Source organism: Rhincodon typus, chromosome 11 (genome assembly GCF_021869965.1).
Source record: "Rhincodon typus isolate 14 chromosome 11, sRhiTyp1.1, whole genome shotgun sequence".
NCBI lineage: Eukaryota > Metazoa > Chordata > Chondrichthyes > Orectolobiformes > Rhincodontidae > Rhincodon > Rhincodon typus.
This window is the reverse complement of record NC_063342.1, coordinates 55,964,602-55,984,522: the sequence shown is the minus strand read 5'-3', so window position 1 is coordinate 55,984,522 and position 19,921 is coordinate 55,964,602. Positions and strand designations below refer to the sequence as shown.

The 19,921-nt window shown below is 42.8% G+C and overlaps 1 protein-coding gene across 1 annotated transcript in view; it reads left to right on the top strand.

Annotated features, from left to right (window-relative positions):
- LOC109927725 (cilia and flagella-associated protein 47-like) overlaps window positions 1-19,921 on the top strand; it is a 413,667-nt gene that overhangs the window by 58,031 nt on the left and 335,715 nt on the right. The window contains exons 14-18 of the mRNA XM_048603110.1: window positions 652-748; window positions 3,387-3,603; window positions 11,545-11,789; window positions 15,081-15,211; window positions 18,740-18,862. Of these exons, the coding sequence (XP_048459067.1) occupies window positions 652-748; window positions 3,387-3,603; window positions 11,545-11,789; window positions 15,081-15,211; window positions 18,740-18,862 (813 nt within the window). The remainder of the gene's footprint in view (window positions 1-651; window positions 749-3,386; window positions 3,604-11,544; window positions 11,790-15,080; window positions 15,212-18,739; window positions 18,863-19,921) is intronic.

Here is a 19,921-nt window from a genome sequence, read left to right as displayed (position 1 = left end):
TGTTCCTGATTTACAGCATCCACAGTTCTTTTGGTTTTTAGAATCTCAGTTATACCTGATTGAACATGTTGAAATGTTTTGTTGAGTTTCAAACAGTGCTGTGAGAGTGAAGAAAGGGAAGTTGGTTCCACATTAGGTAATTACAATGATCACTGGCTGTGATGACACAGTCCATAACACAGCCTCTAGCAGAGTAGTGAATGACAGAAAGCAACTTTGGAATTTCTCCATTTACCCAGACTTGTGTGAAATCCTGAAGATATGGTCAGTTTCAAAAGAGTAGTGAAACCTGCAGCTATTCATCATCAGAAACCGATGCTAAATTCAGGTCAATTTACAACATCATATCATGCCACTTTGTGAAAAGGAGAGGGAAGAAGAGCAGAAGTGCTACTTAAGGAAGAGTTGTTGCTAAAAACACAGAGGAGAACTGAGGAACACAGAGTTAAGCATTCAGATTAGCTTCCAAGTAAAATTTAGTGGGAAAATTAGTTAGTTTATTTAATAAGCTAGAAAAATTAATGTTTGGAAACAATGGACAATGTATTTATCGACATTACTGGCACAGTGTTTTTGGTTGGGGGGGAACATATTACTGTTTTCTCCCTTCACTACAAGCACATTTACTCTGCTTTCAATTATTTACCATAGGCTAGAGATGGCCTTAATGCTGTGCCATCTTCACTTCAAGAGGAAATGGATTGCAGTTTGATTCTGACACCCCAGCAAATTCATCAAATATCCATTGGTAAGATAAATGTTTATAATTGATCCAGATAAATGATTTTTTTCATGTGATGTAGACATAACTACCAAGGCCAGGGTTTGTTGCCCATCTCTAATTGCACTTGAATTGAGTGGCTTGTTAGGCCATTTCAGAAGGCAGTTAAAAATCAACTACATTGCTATGGGTCAGTTCCATGCAGGCTAGAACAGGATAATAAGGAAGGTAGATTTCCCTCCCTAAATGGTTTTGTCACTACTATGAAGATTAACTTTATATTCCAGGTTCAGTTGTCAAATTTAAATTCCAGCAGCTGCTATGGCAAGATTTGAAACCATGTCACCAAAGCAATGGCCTGAGCTGATGAATTACTACTTCAGTAACATTACCACTGCACCACCATTTCCTTGTTTGTTTCTGAATAGTCAGTTTGTTAAGGTCATTATTTTCCGGTCAGAAGGTTGCGTCTGAAGGACTGTTTATTGAAATGTAGGTATTTGTCGCATATCTTTTACCAACCATTTATGTTAGTAGTTAAATATTAAATGTTCATCTGATGTTTAGATCTGAAGTGTTCCCTTTTGAAAGTGGCAACTTGGACAATGGGTCTGAATATGTCAAGGAAATTAGTTTGGATCAATGGAGTGTGGTGCTTAATGGGTGATGATCCTGTCAGTCAGTTGATGTAGTCCTCGGGGTTTGCCTCTTCCACTTGCCCCATTGTGAGATCATCCAAAGAATGCCAAAGGTAGTGATGTGTGGAGAGCAATGATTAGAAAACTTCAGAGATGAAGAGAGTGTATGTTGATAATAATTTATCTTCAAATCAATATATAGAGGGAATATTTGCTTTTTCCATATAAATGTTTAACATCTAAATTTTAAGCCAGTAATAAAAAGAATGGGCTTTTGGTTATCTTGTTACTAGGGGTCTTATTGTGCATGCCTGCTACAGACTTTCATCTTTCCCATCCTAATATGTCCCTCACTAACATAGAATCCCTACAGTGTGGAAACAGGCCCTTTGGCCCAACAAGTACACACTAACCCTCAGAGAATCCCACCCAGACCCATCTCCCCTAATCACTATGGACAATTTAGCATGGCCAATCCACCTAGCCTGCACATCTTTGAACTGTGGGAGGAAACCCATGCAGACACGGGGAGAATGTGCAAACTCCACACAGTTACCAAGGGTGGAATTGAACCCGGGCCCCTGGTGCTTTGAGGCAGCAGTGCTAACCACTGAGCCACCATGCCTCCCCTCTTCTTTCTGGAGTTTGTTTCTGTTGCTCCAGGCTATTCTGCAATAAGTTTCACTGTGGCCTTGATCGTTCCCTGTCTGGTTGGTCCTTGCATATTTACTCTGCAACATGCTGTCCTCTAAGACTGAATCCCCTGACCCAGTTGATAACCACAAGTGCTTCTCTGAGCTTGGTGCAAACCCAGTCTTGTTACTTCTCTATTTGTTGGCAGCTCTTGGAGGTGGAATATCATCCCTTAAGGAGATAGGAGAATGATAACAGTTTTCTGATTGCTCCCTGAAATGGCCAAGTTGGGATTGCCTGGGTTTTTAAATCAGCTGCCGGGTCACCCTTGAGTCCTGATGAAGGGGCAAATATGAACTTCATTTCTCTTCCATTGATGCTGCTAGGTCTGCCAACAGTGTTTTCTGTTCTTAGTTCAGGTTTCCAGCATCTGTAGCATGTTGCTTTTGAATCTCAGAATATTGACACTTCCATAGTTTAATTAAACAATTACACACAGTTTCTGGCCATAGCTTTAATCAGTGATCTTCATTTTCTTAATTTCTAAGTAAATCCAATCTAATTCTAAAATCTGAAAAGAGTTTCTCCTACACATTGGTCTTCTCATTGAGATGCTTTTGTTGCTTTCGGATGTGGATACCTGGGTGTACTTAAAACCTTATCTCAAATTATTTATAAGATCATGTGGAAATTCAATCCTTACACTTTTTTTTAAATAGGACTCACTTCTAAGCTATTTTATCCCTCTATAATTTTAGAAATGCATTGACTAATCTTCCCTTGTTTATATATTCTCTTCTATGCTTACTGGAAAGGGTCTGAGATCAAAAACTGAACCAGCCCTTTCTGAGATCTTACACAATTAGCAATTCTTAATGCATGATCTTAGATAGTGAGTTAAACCAGAATCAAAAACACTATTTTAGAAAGTGATGGAACTTAATAATTCACTAAGTATAGTTGGAGAAGAAATATTTGAGTTTTTAAGTTTGTTTTTACTCTGTTCCCTTGCAAATTATTCCCTTTAACAAACAAAAGTAAAGCCTAGTTTTAAAAATTGTCATATTTAAATCTTAATTATAAACAACTTTAATTGGGGTAAGCTTTAACAGTAATTTTGGTGACAAATTAATTCATGAGATTAAACATATCAAATATAAGCAACAATATTATCATTGTTATTGTAACATCACTCCACTATGAACTGTATACCATTTTCTTTTGTCTAAGTAGGAAGAATCCAGCACTCACTCCCTCAAGTTTTGATCTTGGAAAATGTATTTAATGATCAAAGAAATGCAATCCTTTGTCCCTTGCGTGATTGCTTTTCATCCATGACACAGACAATTTGTTTGTTGCAATTATTTTGAATTGTGTTTTTGTTTTAACTTCAGGCCCAACTACAATTGACTTTGGAACCGTTTGTGTATATTCAACATCAAAGCAGATTTTAAATATTGTGAACAACTTACCCACTCACATTCTAATTGAAGTGACAACTGACTATCCAGAACTCCGAGAGTCCAGCCCATTAGCTCAGGTGGTACCACCCTTGTCTGCAGCTTGCCTACCAATAATATTTGAATCTACATCAGAGGGAGTGTTTCAAAAGTAAGTTTCAAAGAATAATTGCTTTGTTTTTCAATAGAAAAGCAAACTGTGGGTGAATATAAATAAATATAAGTTGGTTTTGGTTACTTGAATATGAACGTGGTAACAAAGCAGGAAAAATAGCCTTTTTTGTCTCTCATATGTCAATCTAATATTCATTTCTATTCAAGTCCATTTAAACAAATGTGAGATGGGTAACCAATACAATACTGTGCCATTTGTGTCCTTGCCCATTGTCAATTTCATTACTACACTGCCTAGTATGTTTTGATGTTGTAGCAAGTTAAGCGTGAGTTATTGTTCTTACCTTCTGAGATCTTAGGCCACTGAGATGTCTTGCATTGGGGACCTTACTGAAAGATTTTGCCTGCATGTTTCCACTTATTTTGCTGAAGGGTCTTGGAAAAATAATGAATATTTTCAAAGGCATAAATTAAAGTTGGTCTCAATTTCCAGATTAGAATTCTTGGAGGAGTTAACAAGTAGGATAGATAGAGGGGTGGCAATAGGTCTAATATGTTTGGATTTTCAGAAAGCATTTGGTGAGGTACCACACATTAGTTACTTAACAAGATAAGAACCCATGGTATTGGGATTAGTATCATAGAGTCCTACAGTGTGAAAACAGGCCCTTTGGCCCAACAAGTCCACACTGACCCTCAGAGCATTCCACCCAGACCCATTTCCTTATAACCCACCTAAGCTACACATCCCTGAACACTACAGGCAATTTAGCATGGCCAATCCACCTAGCCTACACATCTTTGGACAGTGGGAGGAAACTGGAGAACCCTGAGGAAACCCATGCAGATACAGGGAGAATGTGCAAACGTCACACACACAGTTGTCCAAGAGTGGAATTGAACCCAAGACCCTAGTGCTGTGAGGCAGTAGTGCTAACCACTGAGCCACCATGCAGCTGAGATAAAGCATGGGCACCACTGGGATATTAGCATGGATAGAGGATTGGCTTGCAAGTAGAAGACAGAGTGTTAGGATAAGGCTGGATGTTTTCAGGCTAACAAATTGTAACTAGTGGTGTGCCACTGGAATCAGTACTACAACCATAATTATTTCCATATATATTCATGGCTTGGATAAGGAAAGTGAATGCACTTCAGCTAAGTTTGTGGATGACATACAGATAGGTGGGAATGCAAGTGGTGAAGATAACTTGAAGTGTCTGAAGAGGATACAGACAGGTTAAACAGGGAAAATAGAAGAGCAGAATATTATTTAAATAGAGAGCAGTGCAGAAACCGAGGGAGTCCCCGTGAACAAGTTACAAAAAGCTAGCATCCAAGTTTATCAGGTAAGAGGGAAGGCAAATGGATCATTGGCCTTTATTTCAAAGGGAATAGAGTATAAAAATAGGGAGATCTTGTGAAAACTACACACGGCACTTATCAGACCACAGCTAGCATACTGTGAAACGTTTTGGACCTCTTAGCTAAGGAAAGATATGCTGGCATTGGAGGCAATCCAGAGAAGGATCATTAGGCTGATACCAGGTATGTAGGGACTGCAATATGAGGAGAGATTGAGTAGATTGGGCTGTACACATTCAGAAGACTGAGACTTATTGAAACATGCAAGATTCTTAGAGAACTCGATAGGTAAGATGGTGGCTCAGTGGTTAGCACTACTGCTTCACAGCACTAGGGACCTAAGTTCAATCCCACCCTTGGGTTTCTGTCTGTGTAGTGTAGTTTCTGCCAGGAGTGTGCAGGTTGGGTGGATTGGCCATTGGAAATGCAGTGTTACAGAGGAAAAGGGTGGGGGGTGGGATGCTCTTCGGAGGGGTGATGCAGACTTGTTGGGCCAATTGGCCTGTTTCCACACTGTAGGGATTCTATGTGGAAAGATTGTTCCCTGTTGTGGGAGACTCTAGGAGCAGAGGGCAAAATAAGGGTTGCACAGTCTGATTCCTGGAATCAGAGATTCCACCTCTGCACTTACTTCTTTAACCGTGAGCCTAACCCTCCCTCTACTGACCCCTTCTCCTGCCTTCAACACACCCCCTCCTCCTGGACACCACCCCAAGGCCTCCTACCCTCCCTCGACCTCTTCATCTCCAACTGCCGCTGAGACATCAATCGCCTCAACTTCTCCACCCTTCTCACCCACTCCAACCTCTCCCCCGCAGAACGTGCAGCGCTCCGCTCCAATTCCAACCTCACCATAAAACCCGCGGACAAGAGAGGCGTAGTTGTAGTATGGCGCACTGACCTCTATATTGCCGAGGCCAGGCGCCAACTCTCCTACACCTCCTCCTACCACCCCCTTGATCATGACCCCACCCCTGACCACCAAACGTTCCACAACCTCATCACCTCAGGTGACCTCCCACCCACAGCCTCCAACCTCATTGTTCCCCAACCCCGCACCGCCCGCTTCTATCTCCTTCCCAAAATCCACAAACCTGACTGCCCTGGTCGACCCATTGTCTCCGCATGCTCCTGCCCCACTGAACTTATCCCCACCTATCTTGACTCCATTTTCTCCCCCTTGGTCCAGGAACTCCCTACCTACATCCGTGACACCACTCACACCCTCCACCTCCTCCAGAACTTCCTATTCCCCGGTCCCCAACACCTCATCTTTACCATGGATGTCCAGTCCCTATACACCTGCGTTCCCCATACAGATGGCCTAAAAGCCCTCCGCTTCTTCCTGTCCTGCAGGCCCGACCAGTCCCCCTCCACTGACCCCCTCATCCGATTAGCCGAACTCATCCTCACCCTCAACAACTTCTCTTTCAATTCCTCCCACTTCCTACAGACAAAGGGGGTGGCCATGGGTACCCGCATGGGCCCAAGCTATGCCTGCCTCTTTGTAGGTCATGTGGAACAATCCCTCTTCTGTAGCTACACTGGCCCTAAACCCCACCTCTTCCTCCGTTACATTGATGACTGTATCGGCGCCGCCTCGTGCTCCCATGAGGAGCTCGAACAGTTCATCCACTTCACCAACACCTTCCACCCCAACCTTAAGTTCACCTGGACCATCTCTAATACCTCTCTCTCCTTCCTGGACCTCTCTGTTTCCATCTCTGGCAACCACCTAGAAACCGATATCCATTTCAAGCCCACCTAGAATACACCTCCTCCCACCCACCTTCCTGCAAAAATGCCATTGCCTTTTCCCAATTCCTTCACCTCCGCCGCATCTGCTCCCAGGATGAGGCATTCCACTCCCATACATCTCAGATATCCTTGTTTTTCAAGGACTGCAACTTCCCCCCCCTCAGTGGTCGAGAACACCCTCGACCGTGTCTCCCGCATTTCCAGCAACTCATCCCTCACACCCCCTCCCCGCAATAACAACCAAAACAGAATCCCCCTCGTCCTCACATACCACCCCACCAACCTCCGGATCCAACGCATCATCCTCCGACACTTCCGCCATCTGCAATCCAACCCCACCACCAAAGACATTTTTCCCTCCCCACCCTTATCTGCTTTCCGGTGGGACCACTCTCTCCGTGACTCCCTTGTCCGCTCCACACTCCCCTCCAGCCCTACCACACCTGGCACTTTTACCTGCAACCGCAGGAAGTGCTACACCTGCCCCTACCACCTCCCCCCTCAGCCCCATCCCAGGCCCCAAGAAGACTTTCCACATCAAGCAGATGTTCACTTGCACATCTGCTAATGTGGTATACTGCATCCGCTGTTCGCGTTGTGGCCTCCTCTACATCGGGGAAACCAAGCGGAGGCTTGGGGACCGCTTTGCAGAACACCTACGCTCGGTTCGCACTAAACAACTGCACCTCCCAGTTGCGAACCATTTCAGCTCCCCCTCCCATTCCTCAGACGACATGTCCATCCTGGGCCTCCTGCAGTGCCACAACGGTGCCACCCGAAGGTTGCAGGAACAGCAACTCATATTCCGCTTGGGAACCCTGCAGCCCAACGGTATCAATGTGGACTTCACAAGCTTTAAAATCTCCCCTCCCCCTACCGCATCCCAAAACCAGCCCAGCTTGTCCCCGCCTCCCTAACCTGTCCTTCCTACCACTTATCCCCTCCTCCCACCTCAAGCCCCACCCCCATCTCCTACCTACTAACCTCATCCCGCCCCCTTGACCTGTCCATCCTCCCTGGACTGACCTATCTCCTCCCTAACTCCCCACCTACACTCACCTTTACTGGCTCCATCCCCGCTTCGTTGACCTGTCTGTCTCCTCTCCACCTATCTTCTCCTCTATCCATCTTCTTTCTGCCTCCCCCTCTCTCCCTATTTATTTCAGAACCCCCTTCCCCTCCCCCATTTCTGAAGTAGGGTCTAGGCCAGAAACATCAGCCTTCCTGCTCCTCTGATGCTGCTTGGCCTGCTGTGTTCATTCAGCTCTACACCTTGTTATCTCTGATTCCTGGAATGGCAGGTTTGTTGTATCAGGAGAGATTGTGTTGTCTGGGCCTATATTTACTGGAGTTTAGAAGAATGAGACGGGATCTCCTTGAAACATGTAAAATTCTTGTCTGGACAGACTGGATGTAGGGATGATGTTTTCCAGTCCTGGGGAGGTGGATCAAAACAAGGGGTCACAGTTTCAGGATACGCAGTATGCCATTTGGGACTGCATTGAGGAGGAATTTCTTCATTCGGAATTTGGAGAGCTGGTGGAATTCTCCTTCTCTTTGGGTGGAATGTTGGGTCAATGGTTGCACTACTGCTTCACAGTGCCAGGAACCCAGGCTCAATTCTAGCCTCGGGTGACTGTCAACGTGGAATTTGCATGTTCTCCCTGTATCAGCATGCGTTTCCCTTGCGTGCTCTGGTTTCTTCCCGCAGCTCAAAGAAGTGCAGGTCAGGTAGATTAGCCATGGCGAATGCAGGGTTACAGGGACAGCGTGCGGGAAGGGATGAGTCTGGGTGGGATGCTCTTCAGAGAGTCAATGTGGACTTGTTGGGCTAAATGGCCTGTTCCCACACTGTAGGGATTCTTTTGAAGGCAATGGAGGCCAAGTCACTGAATATATTAAAGAAAGAAATAGATTTCTACAAGCTAAATGTGTCAAATGTAAATGTGCCGAACTCACCTTATTAACGACCTAAATAAAAACCAAAAAAACTGCGGATGCTGTAAATCAGGAACAAAAACGGAATTTGCTGGAAAAACTCAGCAGGTCTGGCAGCATCTGTGAAGAAAAAGATCAGAGTTAACGTTTTGTGCCTGGTGAATTCTGATGAAGGGTCACCGGACACGAAACGTTAACTCTGATCTTTTTCTTCACAGATGCTGCCAGACCTGCTGATCTTTTCCAGCAACTTCCATTTTTGTTCCTTATTAACTACCTGCCCTGCTCCAATGGCATCAGGCATGTCTGACTTTAGCCTTATCTTATTAAGCATCATTCCTGAAACAACTCGCTACTGCTGAGATGTTTCAGAATTCCCCAGGAACCCGTGCAACTGTTTCATCCTTATAGCTTGTTGTGCACTTGGACAAGCAAGCACTGTCAGTCAGAGCTGTCTTGTACTGTTCCTGACCTTCATCCCAGACACGACAGACAGGTGGAAACTGGTACCCTGCTTTGCAGGCAGGACTGCTGGATGGGGTAGGGCAGAGGCAGGACTGCTGGATGGGGTGGTGCAGAGGCAGGGCTCCCTCTTTCCCCAGGAACAGCAGTGGAGGCAGCAACACCAGACCATGACAGCCTAATCTGAGATTGCCACACATGTTACAGAAGTCTCAGCCATGTGGATTAATGCCCAACAATGTAGGAAGTAGGTCATTCTTACAATACCTCACACTCACTCTATCTCTGCTACTGTACCTGCCTCCCACCAAGATTCATGGCTCGATCAGGCTCACTATTGTTTGCAACACCTTAACTTACTCACTCTCACCCACCTCAAGCCCTAATGTCACAAACCCCGCATGTCCTCTGCACTCACTCAGGATACCTTGCTGCCTGGACAAATGTAATGGCTGTGCCACTCAAATTCACATCCCTTGATATTTTCCTCACTCTCAATCGAGGAGAAATACAACCTTCAATAAGGCAAAGCTTGTGGGCTGATTGACATTTGGCTCCTTACTCCTTACAAGGAGAGCACGCTGACTCAGAACATTTCAAGTGGCTTACTTATCATGCCCAGGCCCTTGGGCTGGTATCAGAGACTACCCTTGACTTCTGTCACTGGGATTCCCTGACTCAAGGCTAACCTTCTAGACTTGGCAGTAGCCTGCTGACAGCCATGACAAGCTTCCTGCCCTTCGGTCTGCGCTCAACAGCACAATAAGACAGCAACAATGTGATAAAACAAAAAAAACTGCGTATGCTGAAAATCTGAAACAAAAACAAAAATTTCTGGAGAGACTCTGGCAGCATTTGTGGAGAGAAGCGGGTTTACCGTTTTGAGTCCCCTCATGGGTTCTGAAGAAGGGTCACTGAACGTGAAACATTAACTCTGCTTTTTCTCCAGAAATACTGTCAGATGTACTGAGTTTCTCCAGCAATTTCTGTTCTTGTTTCAGTAGTAGCATGGGCCTAGTATCTCTGACTGAGTGGCAAAGTTCACAAAGGCACATCAATGCAAAGCAGGAATGTTGTGAGCATCCAGGTACGCTCAGGGTGAGTGAGTGCTGTGATGGCAGGTGAAGAGTCTGGACCTACAGCCTGGTCCAGTCTATGAGCTGAGTCCATGTCCCTGAGCACACAGTATTCTTGCAGCAGCATTACAATAATAGTTGTTGGTGCAATACAGAAGTGCAGAAGTGTCCTCTAAGTGGATCAGAGTTAGTGGATCGATTGTGTTTAGCTGTTTGCTGTGTTTGATAACGTAGGAAATTGCATATTAATGAAGTGAGTTGGGCAGTTAACAAGACATTTAACAAGCTAATCTCCATTAATTGGCAACTTCCCACTGCCCAGGAAGAAACTCACCATGCCATTTATTGAAAGCATAACAGATGGTGAGAAATATTCTTGACATTGAGATGGGCCTCACTGGTCTTGCCATCTAATTCTGTCACAAATCTCCGAATAGACCCTTACTTAGATCCAATGAGATTGTGCCTTATTTCTTGATGAAGGCATGACAGCTAAACCTGATCATGTCCTTACCTAACTGTGCAATCTCACAGTTCCAGCAGAGATTACTGGATAAGAATCAGGAGCATGAACTCTTTCATCGATTAATGCTGATTTTAGTTTTGACACCACAATTGCTGCCTGGGTAAAAGCACGGCTAATTCACAGAAACGTGAAAGGAGAGGCTGAACACAGGAATGTCATGATTTATATGGCTCAAGTCCACACTGACAGTGTGCTATAAGCTAATGACCGCGTTTCTACAGGAAGTTTCTGAATTGAATATGACAACAACTTGTAATTTGACACAGTCACTTGAGTATCAAGAGTAACTTGTAAGACTGTTGCTGAGGTATTAGAACAGGCAGTGAAGTTGGATGAATTGAGGCAACTGTTCTTTAAAATATTAACTTGTAATGTTCAGTCAACAATGACAGCTACGATCTATAAAGTTGGCATTTGACAGGCTTATTAGCCTTAGTGAAGTGACATCTTGGACTCCTAAATGTAGTTTGAGAATCTGAATGCTGCCTTGAAATGGGCACAATTTGAAGTTGTTTTAAATTGTGGATGTTACAATTGGTAAGTTTCATTTATTTGCATGATAATTGTGGATCCTTCTCACATACTGTTCTCCCTTTCCCAAGAAGTATTTGCTGTGCTTTAATTTCTATCACATATTTGGCAACGCAATAAAGGATGGATCTGTCTTCAGATTAGAAAAGCAGTCTTAATGCTGGTCAGGAATCTTTGTAGGAACTGTGCAAGAGACTGAGAGGAGCTCGTATGTTTCTAGAATTTTAAACGGAACTGTCTGTTAGCAGTGAAGGTATTGTGTCAATAATGTTTGTTTCTTCAGCTGTTATTGCCAAAATATTCGCTTTTTTTTATGATGTAGGTCAATAGACTACAAGATAAACAACCATCATATCGGTCGTGTATTAATACTGGCAAACGTGGTTTGTGTTGCTCTTGAGCTGTCAAGCAACGAACTGGTGCTGACCCCAAACTATGGGTTCCTAGCAGAAACGGGCTTCAGAACAACCGTGCGGCTTTACAACAGGCGAAACTACCCTGCACAATTTAGCTGGAGTCCAATTCTCTCAGAAGATGGAATCGCATTTTTTATCCGCCCTGATGGAGGTATCTCGTGTAAAAATTAATTTAGCTGGGGAGGAAGGAACATAAAGAGAGTTAATTAATCAGGTCACTCTTTCCTACTTAAAAATATCATAAGTAACACAATCACCATCAAAGACAGCACCATCAGAGACACCATCATCAGAGACTTTACCATCAAAGATACCATCATCAGAGACACCACCTTCAGAAACATCAGCATCAGAAACATCATCATCAGAGACATTACCATCTGAGACAATACTATCAGAAACACCACCATCAGAGACAAACCATCAGAAATATCGCAATTAGAGACACCACCATCAGAGACATTATCATCAGAAATACCACCATCAGAAACACCATCATCAGAGACATTACCATCAGAAACATGACCATCAAAGTCATTACCATCAGAGACACTGCCATCAGAGACACTTTTGATAACACTGGAAGATACAGCTGTCTCCTCCTGAAGAAAATTCTTCTCTGAGAATGGTGAATCTGTAGAATTCTTTCCCGCATAAGTGTGCTGAGGTGTTGACCTTATAGACGTTTATAAAATCATGAGGGGCGTGGATAGGGTAAAGAGACAAGGTCTTTTCCCTGGGGGTTGTGCAAAACTAGAGGGCATAGGTTTAAGGTGAGAGGGAAAGATTTAGAAAGAACCTAAGGGGCAACTTTTTCATGCAGAAGATGTTGCGTGTGTGGAATATACAGCCAGAGGAAGCGGGGGAGGCTAGTACAATTACAACATTTAAAAGTAATTTGGATGAGTATATGAATAAGAAGGGTTTAGTGGGATATGGGTCAAATGCTGGAAAATGATACTAAATTAATTTAGCATACCTGGTCGGCATGGATGAGTTGGATTGAAGAATCTATTTCCATGCTGTACATCTCTATGACTCTATGACATAAGGCTATAATGGCTGTGTCATGAAGTATATTCAAAGCTGAGATGGACAGACTTTTAAAGGCAGGAAAATAGAGTTGGAGATTATCCAATTAGCCATGATATCATTGAATGACAGATCAAACTCGATGGACCAAATGGCCTACTTTTGTTCCTACTTCTTATGGTTTTGTGGACTTACATGCCTCTGACATGGCAGAAGGAATGAACACTGTGGTCCACCTGAAAAGATGTAGTCTCAGTCTCTGCTTTCACCACAATGTGCGTTCTCTTCTGCAAGGCAAGAAAACAGAAATGTGTGAGTATTCATAATGGTTTGAGTGAGAAAGACAACATTTGAAGAGGCTGACTTTGCAAGAGAGGAAAAGGATGAGGCTGTGTAGTGGCAGGTTAGATGAGGAGAATGATTCAGGGGAAGTGATGGCCAAGTGGTATTATCACTGGACTATTAATCCAGAGACTGAGATATTGTTCTGGGGACCTGGGTTCAAATCCTGCCATGGTGGAATTTGAATTCAATAAATATCAGGAATTAAGAGTCTAATGATGATCATGAATCCATTGTCAAATGTTGGAAAAACCCATCTGGTACACTAATGCCCTTTAGGGAAGGAAACTGTCTTCCTAACCTGGTCTGGCCTACATGTGACTCCAGACCCACAGCAGTGTGGTTGACTCTTAACTGCCCTCTGGGCAATTAGGGATGAGCAATAAGTGCTGCCTAGACAGCAACACCCTCATCCCATGAATGAATAATGAATAAAGGAATGTGAGGAGTTGGCACAGAGAAAGGAATGAGTGAAACTGCGAACTGTTGTCCTCAACAGTTTTATGGAGAAGAATGCTGTCAAGGTCACAGTATCAGGCTTGGTACCTGCAGGTATTATGCCATTCACTTGTCATGCCCTCCCGGTGTCCTGAAATATTTGGATGTGCTGTCTCCAGGTTGCAGCTATTATGCTCATTCTGCAGGCTCCATTGGAACATTCATCCATGGCTGCTGGGGTGGAAATCCTTCCATCCTTAGAAGAGCTTTCCTCCGTGCAGCTTCTCAGACCCTGCAACAGGGCCACCAGGTAAGAGAGAAAGAGGCCCGGGGAGCAGCTTTCCTAGGCCTGTTCTCCACTTGGTGTGGCTCTGCAGCCTCAGAATTACAAATGCTGGTAAGTCCTTCTAACCCCATGTCATGGTCCTGTATTAGAAATTCCCCTTTTGACAGATTCAGTGCATCATCTCACTTTGATTGGTCAGGGAATCTGGAGGGTGGATGCTAAGGATGTGATTCTGTGGAGGAGCCTTGTCAAAATCTGCCAATGACTGTAAATAGTCCTGCTGTTCCAGCGATATCTAAATTCAGAAGATTTAACTGTAGAGTTCAAGATGCCAGAAATCCATCCTTAATATACAATGGTTAGGCCTCAGACAACTGTGCAATCGGAAGAATGCTAAGACATTAGATAGGGTGGTGAGGAGCATTGTACCAGACGTATATGACTGGAGAAGTTAGGGTGTCTTTCTTAGAGCAAACAGGTTAAAAGGAGATACGATAGATGTATTCAAAATCATGGTTTTGATAGAGTGAGTAGGCAAAGCTATTTCCATTGACAAAGGAATCAGTAATCAGACTGAAACAGATTTGTAGACTCGTAGACATTTCAAGCGCAGAAGTGGGGCATTCACCCATCATGTCCACACCAATAAACAAAGGTATGACTACATTTTACAGCTTGAGGCTTATGTCCTTGGAGACTATGACAATGCAAGCAAATACTGCTTAAATGTCACAAGAGTTTCAGATAGTGAATTCCAGAAAAAAAAATCCTCCTCAACTCCCCTCTTCGTCTGCTACCTCTTACCTTAAATCTATATCTTTTGGGTATTGACCCCACTTCGACTGGTTAAAAAAAAGTGCCTTCCTATCCACCCTAACTGTGCCCTTCATTATCTTATACCCCTCTATCTGGTCAGATCCCAATCTTCACTGGTCCAAGTATATCAATCCTAGCCTATCCAAGTTTTCCTCATAGCACGAGCCTTACTTATTTATCTAACTACGTATTTCTTTATGTCACAAGTTAGTGTGACCTAGAAAGCATGATCCGAAAAGATAGTGAAAGTAGATTCAACAGTGACTTTCAAAAGATACCTGAATAACAGCTTAAGGGAAAATAAGAATGCAGGGCTCTGGGGACAGAACTGGGGGCTAATTGGACAGCTCTGTCAAAGAGCTGATGCATATACAATGGGCCACATGGCCACTATTATTCTATGAAGGGGAAAGTTAGGTATTGAGAAGCTGACCAGAAAAATACCCATTATGTCGCCTCAAGTTCAGCTTTTTTTCTTACAATTGTGCTGTTCATTATAAAAGTACATGCAAACCATGTTTTATGCAGGCATTGTGGATGCTTTCAATGATCTGGAATGTGAAGTGGTCTGGCATGCTTCATTCTTCTCCCCTAAGGAAGGAGAGTTTGACCTCATTGTACGTCATGGGAAAAAACTGAGATTGAAATGTGTTGTTAAGGTACAATTTTATTTTGAAATGGTCTTCTGTAAACTGAGTTTGAATATATTCTTTATATTTGTGCAATTTATTACTGAATATGAGTTAGCTTCTCCTGTCCTCTAATAGAGGATGCTTTACCTTTTGCATCCATTGTCTTCAAAATCTTGAAAGAATTGTTAGAATGGTTTCTTATGTGATGTGAAATTACTATGTTCATGTTAAATTTTACTTATAATCTGTACCCCAGGCATTTAATTCTTCTGATTCATTAGAACGCACACAGTTGCCCTTAGTAGTCATGTGACAATGAAGGGTTTAAGAAGTTCCAAATTAAGCAATATCTTCAGTTTCAAAGCAACATCTTTTATGAATTTAAATGTTTCATTTGCTTTGTTTTTAGTCTTTTCATTTCTATAATCCGCAGTCAGAAAAGAATCATTTTCAGTTCAGATTTCATTAAGAGATATCTATAATATATTAACCTTTTTTCACTAGATCACATGTTCTATTGTCTCATTGCCCTGTGGTCACTGCCACCATTTCTTTAGTCTCAAGGCTGGTGGTTCAAGTTCCACTCCAGATGGTTGTGCACAAATTTAGACTAGCAATTCATTGCAGTGCTGAATGATTGCTGTGCTTTCAGAGAGTTGGTTGGAATTTAATCCAATTGACAGAGGTCTGCCCTCTATTAAATCCATTGGGGAAAGATAATATAGAAAGATAATATAGTCCGAACACCCCCAGAGAGTTGTGAGTCAATCAGAGGTTGGGAGTGCTCCATTACAGTCTGCACCACCAGGAGCAGTGGCAGCTATTGGTAACGCGCCTTCCAAATCTGTAGTATTGTTGAGGGATCCAACTGATGTTGGAATGGGGTGGTAGGTGGGATGTTGCTAGCTAGACAAGGCCTTCAGTCCACCATGTCTATGCCGACCAACAAACACCAAACTACACTAATCCTAATTACCAGTACTTGGTCCATGGCCCACTATACCCTGTTGTTTAAAGTAGTCATCCAGATGTTTCTTAAATGTTGCTAGAACACCAGCCTCCACCACCATCTCAAGCAGCAAGTTTCATATTTCTACCAACCTCTGGGTGAAAATCGTTTTTATCAAATCTCCTCTAAATTACTTGCTCCCCATCTTAGACTTATGCCCTCTGTCTAAACATGTCTAACAGTTAAAACTCTAACCCTCTTATAAAACTGCCCCCTCCATATAGAAACATAAATTCAGCTATACAAACAGGGAAAATAAAACATGGGTGTCATGGGTGAAGGGAAAGATTGGGAAGACACTTCAGTGGTCCCTGTCTGCTGGGTTTGCTGAGATGATCTTGTTGGCTTGTCAGGTCCTGCTGCTTCTTGAAGTTCCTTCTCCAATAGTTTCACTTGCTTGTCAGAGGCATAGAGTGACTGGTTCACTCTTATAAAGTCTTTAGTTTATTGGTTAGGATCCAGAGCTTGCAGCAACTGATGAGGAAAGTAAGCTGGCTTTCTTTAAGCCTGAGACTTTTATCTTACTGCAGAGGAAGGACAGCACCTTCCTTTCCAGTGGTATGATGATTTCTGACTCAAACATTCACACCCGCAACCTGTTTAGCTACCTGGGAGCCAGTCATATACTTATTAGTAGGCAGATGGCCTTTGTCATTGAAAACCTGTCACTGGTTCATGAACCAAAGAGCTACTTGTTGCTGGCTGAATCTCCATTTGTACCTAGTGTCCTGGCTTCAGCTCATCTGCAAATAACTTCCCCTGCTGCTTGAACAAGCAGTTGTGCAATCAACACTTACAGGAATGTAAGGTAATTTTTTGAAAAATGCAGCAATTCTTCAATAATTCTTGGTTTTTAAAACAGTTTCTCTCCCATTTCAGTCCACAATAAGTAATACAGAAAAATAAAATATATGGTCTTTACATGCTGTGATTCAGTTCTGCATTCAAGATTTGTGGACGGGGGCCTTCTGTTAAGAAATAGCACAGACCTGTCCAGGAAACATCAGAGCTAACAGTGGAGAGAATTATCATTGAAATCACACCTTCTTTCGCAGTAACAAGTGTGCCGTATTCTGAAGTTTAAATGTTCAGCAGTACAGGCAGCCTCTTTGACAGCTACTGTGAAAAGATTAGTAAGGCAGATGTGGGGATCTGATGGGATGGGGTGGGTGTGTTGGGAGATGGTTTGGGTGCCAGGTGGATGAGGTGGATACATTTCTAGGTAGTTGGCAGGATGCTAGATCACATAAGCTTTATAGTTAGCCAGAAGTTAGTGCAGATTTTTAATCCTCTTTTCTAGTTAACTATTAAGCTCAAAAGTGTTGGAACCCTCCAAATTCTCCCACTTTAATGGGTTCCAGATGCAGAGGAATTGCACATTGGAAATTTCAATTTCCTGGTTAATTCCCCCGTTGGAGTCAGCTGTGTCAGGATTTCCACGTGGTCCTGATGTCCAACTCCATTTTATGCTCCAGAAACGACTAGCTGTCTATTAAATATCTGAGACTTTTTAAAAAATAGCTTTTTCCTATGGAGATCAAGCATCCCTCGTATGTTTAGTATCTCAGTCGACTTATTGCCTCATAAACATCTACTGCTCAATAAGTGTCTTTCTCAGAAAAAGTTTCAGTGAGTCTCTTTGGGGGTCTTTCAAGGAAAACAATCTCCATTCCACATCAAATGAAGCAATTTTCACAACCTTTTGGACATGAGTCCTCAAAAAAACAATAGTGGATGCGCCTTCATAACACTTCGCTGCCAACCTTTCTTTAAGTAGGTCTGCTTTGAGTGGCCAGAGGAATCAGAGTTAGGAGGTGGTATGAAGTGGAAAGTAGGTCAACACAGTGTGGAGCTGGAGGAGCACAGCAGGTCAGGCAGCATCAGAGGAGTAGGAAAGTCGATGTTTCAGGTCAGGACACTTCTTTACAACTGTTCAGCCAATTCTGAAGAAGGGTCCTGACCTGAAACATTGACTTTCCTGCTCCTCTGATGCTGCCTGGCTTGCTGTGTTCCTTCAGCTCCACAATGTGTTGACTCTGACTCCAGCATCTGCAGTTCTTGCTATCTCCGAGGAAATGAATGTGTTGTGGGAAGTCAAAAAGAATGAGACAATATGAATCACGAGAGATGATTGGATGAGAACGGAGTTGGTCAGTGACCATGCGCATTTATGTATTAGCTCCTATGGGAAAAAGTAGCTTTCATCAGCTACTTTCCACACAACTCGATACCACGCCACTCACCACCCCATCTAAAAGCTGAAAGCAGAAAAGAAAAACACCAAGATTGTGGAACAAGACACAGAGAGAGCCAAAATGAATTACAGTGTGACAGCAGTAAAAGTGGACAGAAAGGAACAGCAATGCAAAACTAACAGGGACAGTTACATCACAATACATTTTCTGAATTAACTGTGCATGATGCACACGAGATCCAGTGTTAAATGTTTAACTCTACAATAAATCTGAATTAACCTGTTAAAAAAGTCACAGTAATTTGGGTCTTGCTATATCTAATCAAAATGGCAATTCTCTTTTGTTTTGAAGTTTGGCCATGTGAATATTCGCTTTGCTGAGAACCGTCTGCTTTTTAAGTCTGCTCCTTGGAATTTAACTACCATGAAAACAGCTATTCTTAAAAATTATGGACAATATCATGTTTACTTTAAGGTCTGTGAGTTACTGATTTTTTAATTAGGTTACTGTTTCTATTTCTTTCTCATTATTTGTTTGATAAAAATACAGTTGGATTTGTATGATGGCTGAAAACAAATGATAAGTATTTTAGTTTAGAATTTGAGGAAGTATATGTTTGAACACATAATGTTTTCTCATTGCTTTCATACATGTACATCAATGGGGTTGGTGTTCAATGGGAAAGACAATACAAATACAGGACAATGCAGAACTTGATACAATTTGTCATCATGTGCACTTATAAAGTGCCCTTAAAAACGTGAAATGACCCAATATGCTTCACAAAGTGAATAAAGGAACAAAAAAGGAGAAGTGTTAAGGAAACAAGAAATGGGAACAGGAGTGGACCAGACAGTTTACTGAGCCGGCTTAACCGTTCACAATGATCATGGTTGATCTTAGTCTTTAATTCGGCTCTCAAGTCTGCTCCCCATAACCTTGAATGACTAAACATCTGCCTATCCAATATAGATGATGATAGAGTATTTTTCAAAACTTACTCCTGGGATGTGTTGCTGGCTGAGCCAGCATTTATTGCCCATTCTGAGTTGCTCTTGATAAAGTGTTGGCAAGCTGCCTTCCTGAACTGCTTTTGTCCATTTTGAGGAGGTACACCCACAATGCTGTTAGGGAGGGAGGTCTAAGATTTTGACCCAGTGACACTGAAGGAATGGCGATATATTTCCAAGTCAGGATGGTGAGGAGCTTGGAATGGAACTCGCAGGCTATGATGTTCTTGTGTATTTGCTACAATTGTCCTTCTTGATGGTAATGGTTGTGGTTTGGACAGTGCTGTCTCAGCAGCCTTGGTGAATTTCTGCAGTGCATCTTGTAAATGGTAAACACTGCTGCCACTCTGCGTTAGTGGTGGAGGGACAGAATATTTGTGGATATGAAATCAATCAAGTGGGTTGCTTTGTCTTGGATAGTGTCAAACACCTTATGTGTTGTTGGAGCTACACTCATCCAAGTGGATGGGGAGTATTTATTCATGCTTCTGACTCGTGCCTTGGAGATGATGAACGGACTTTG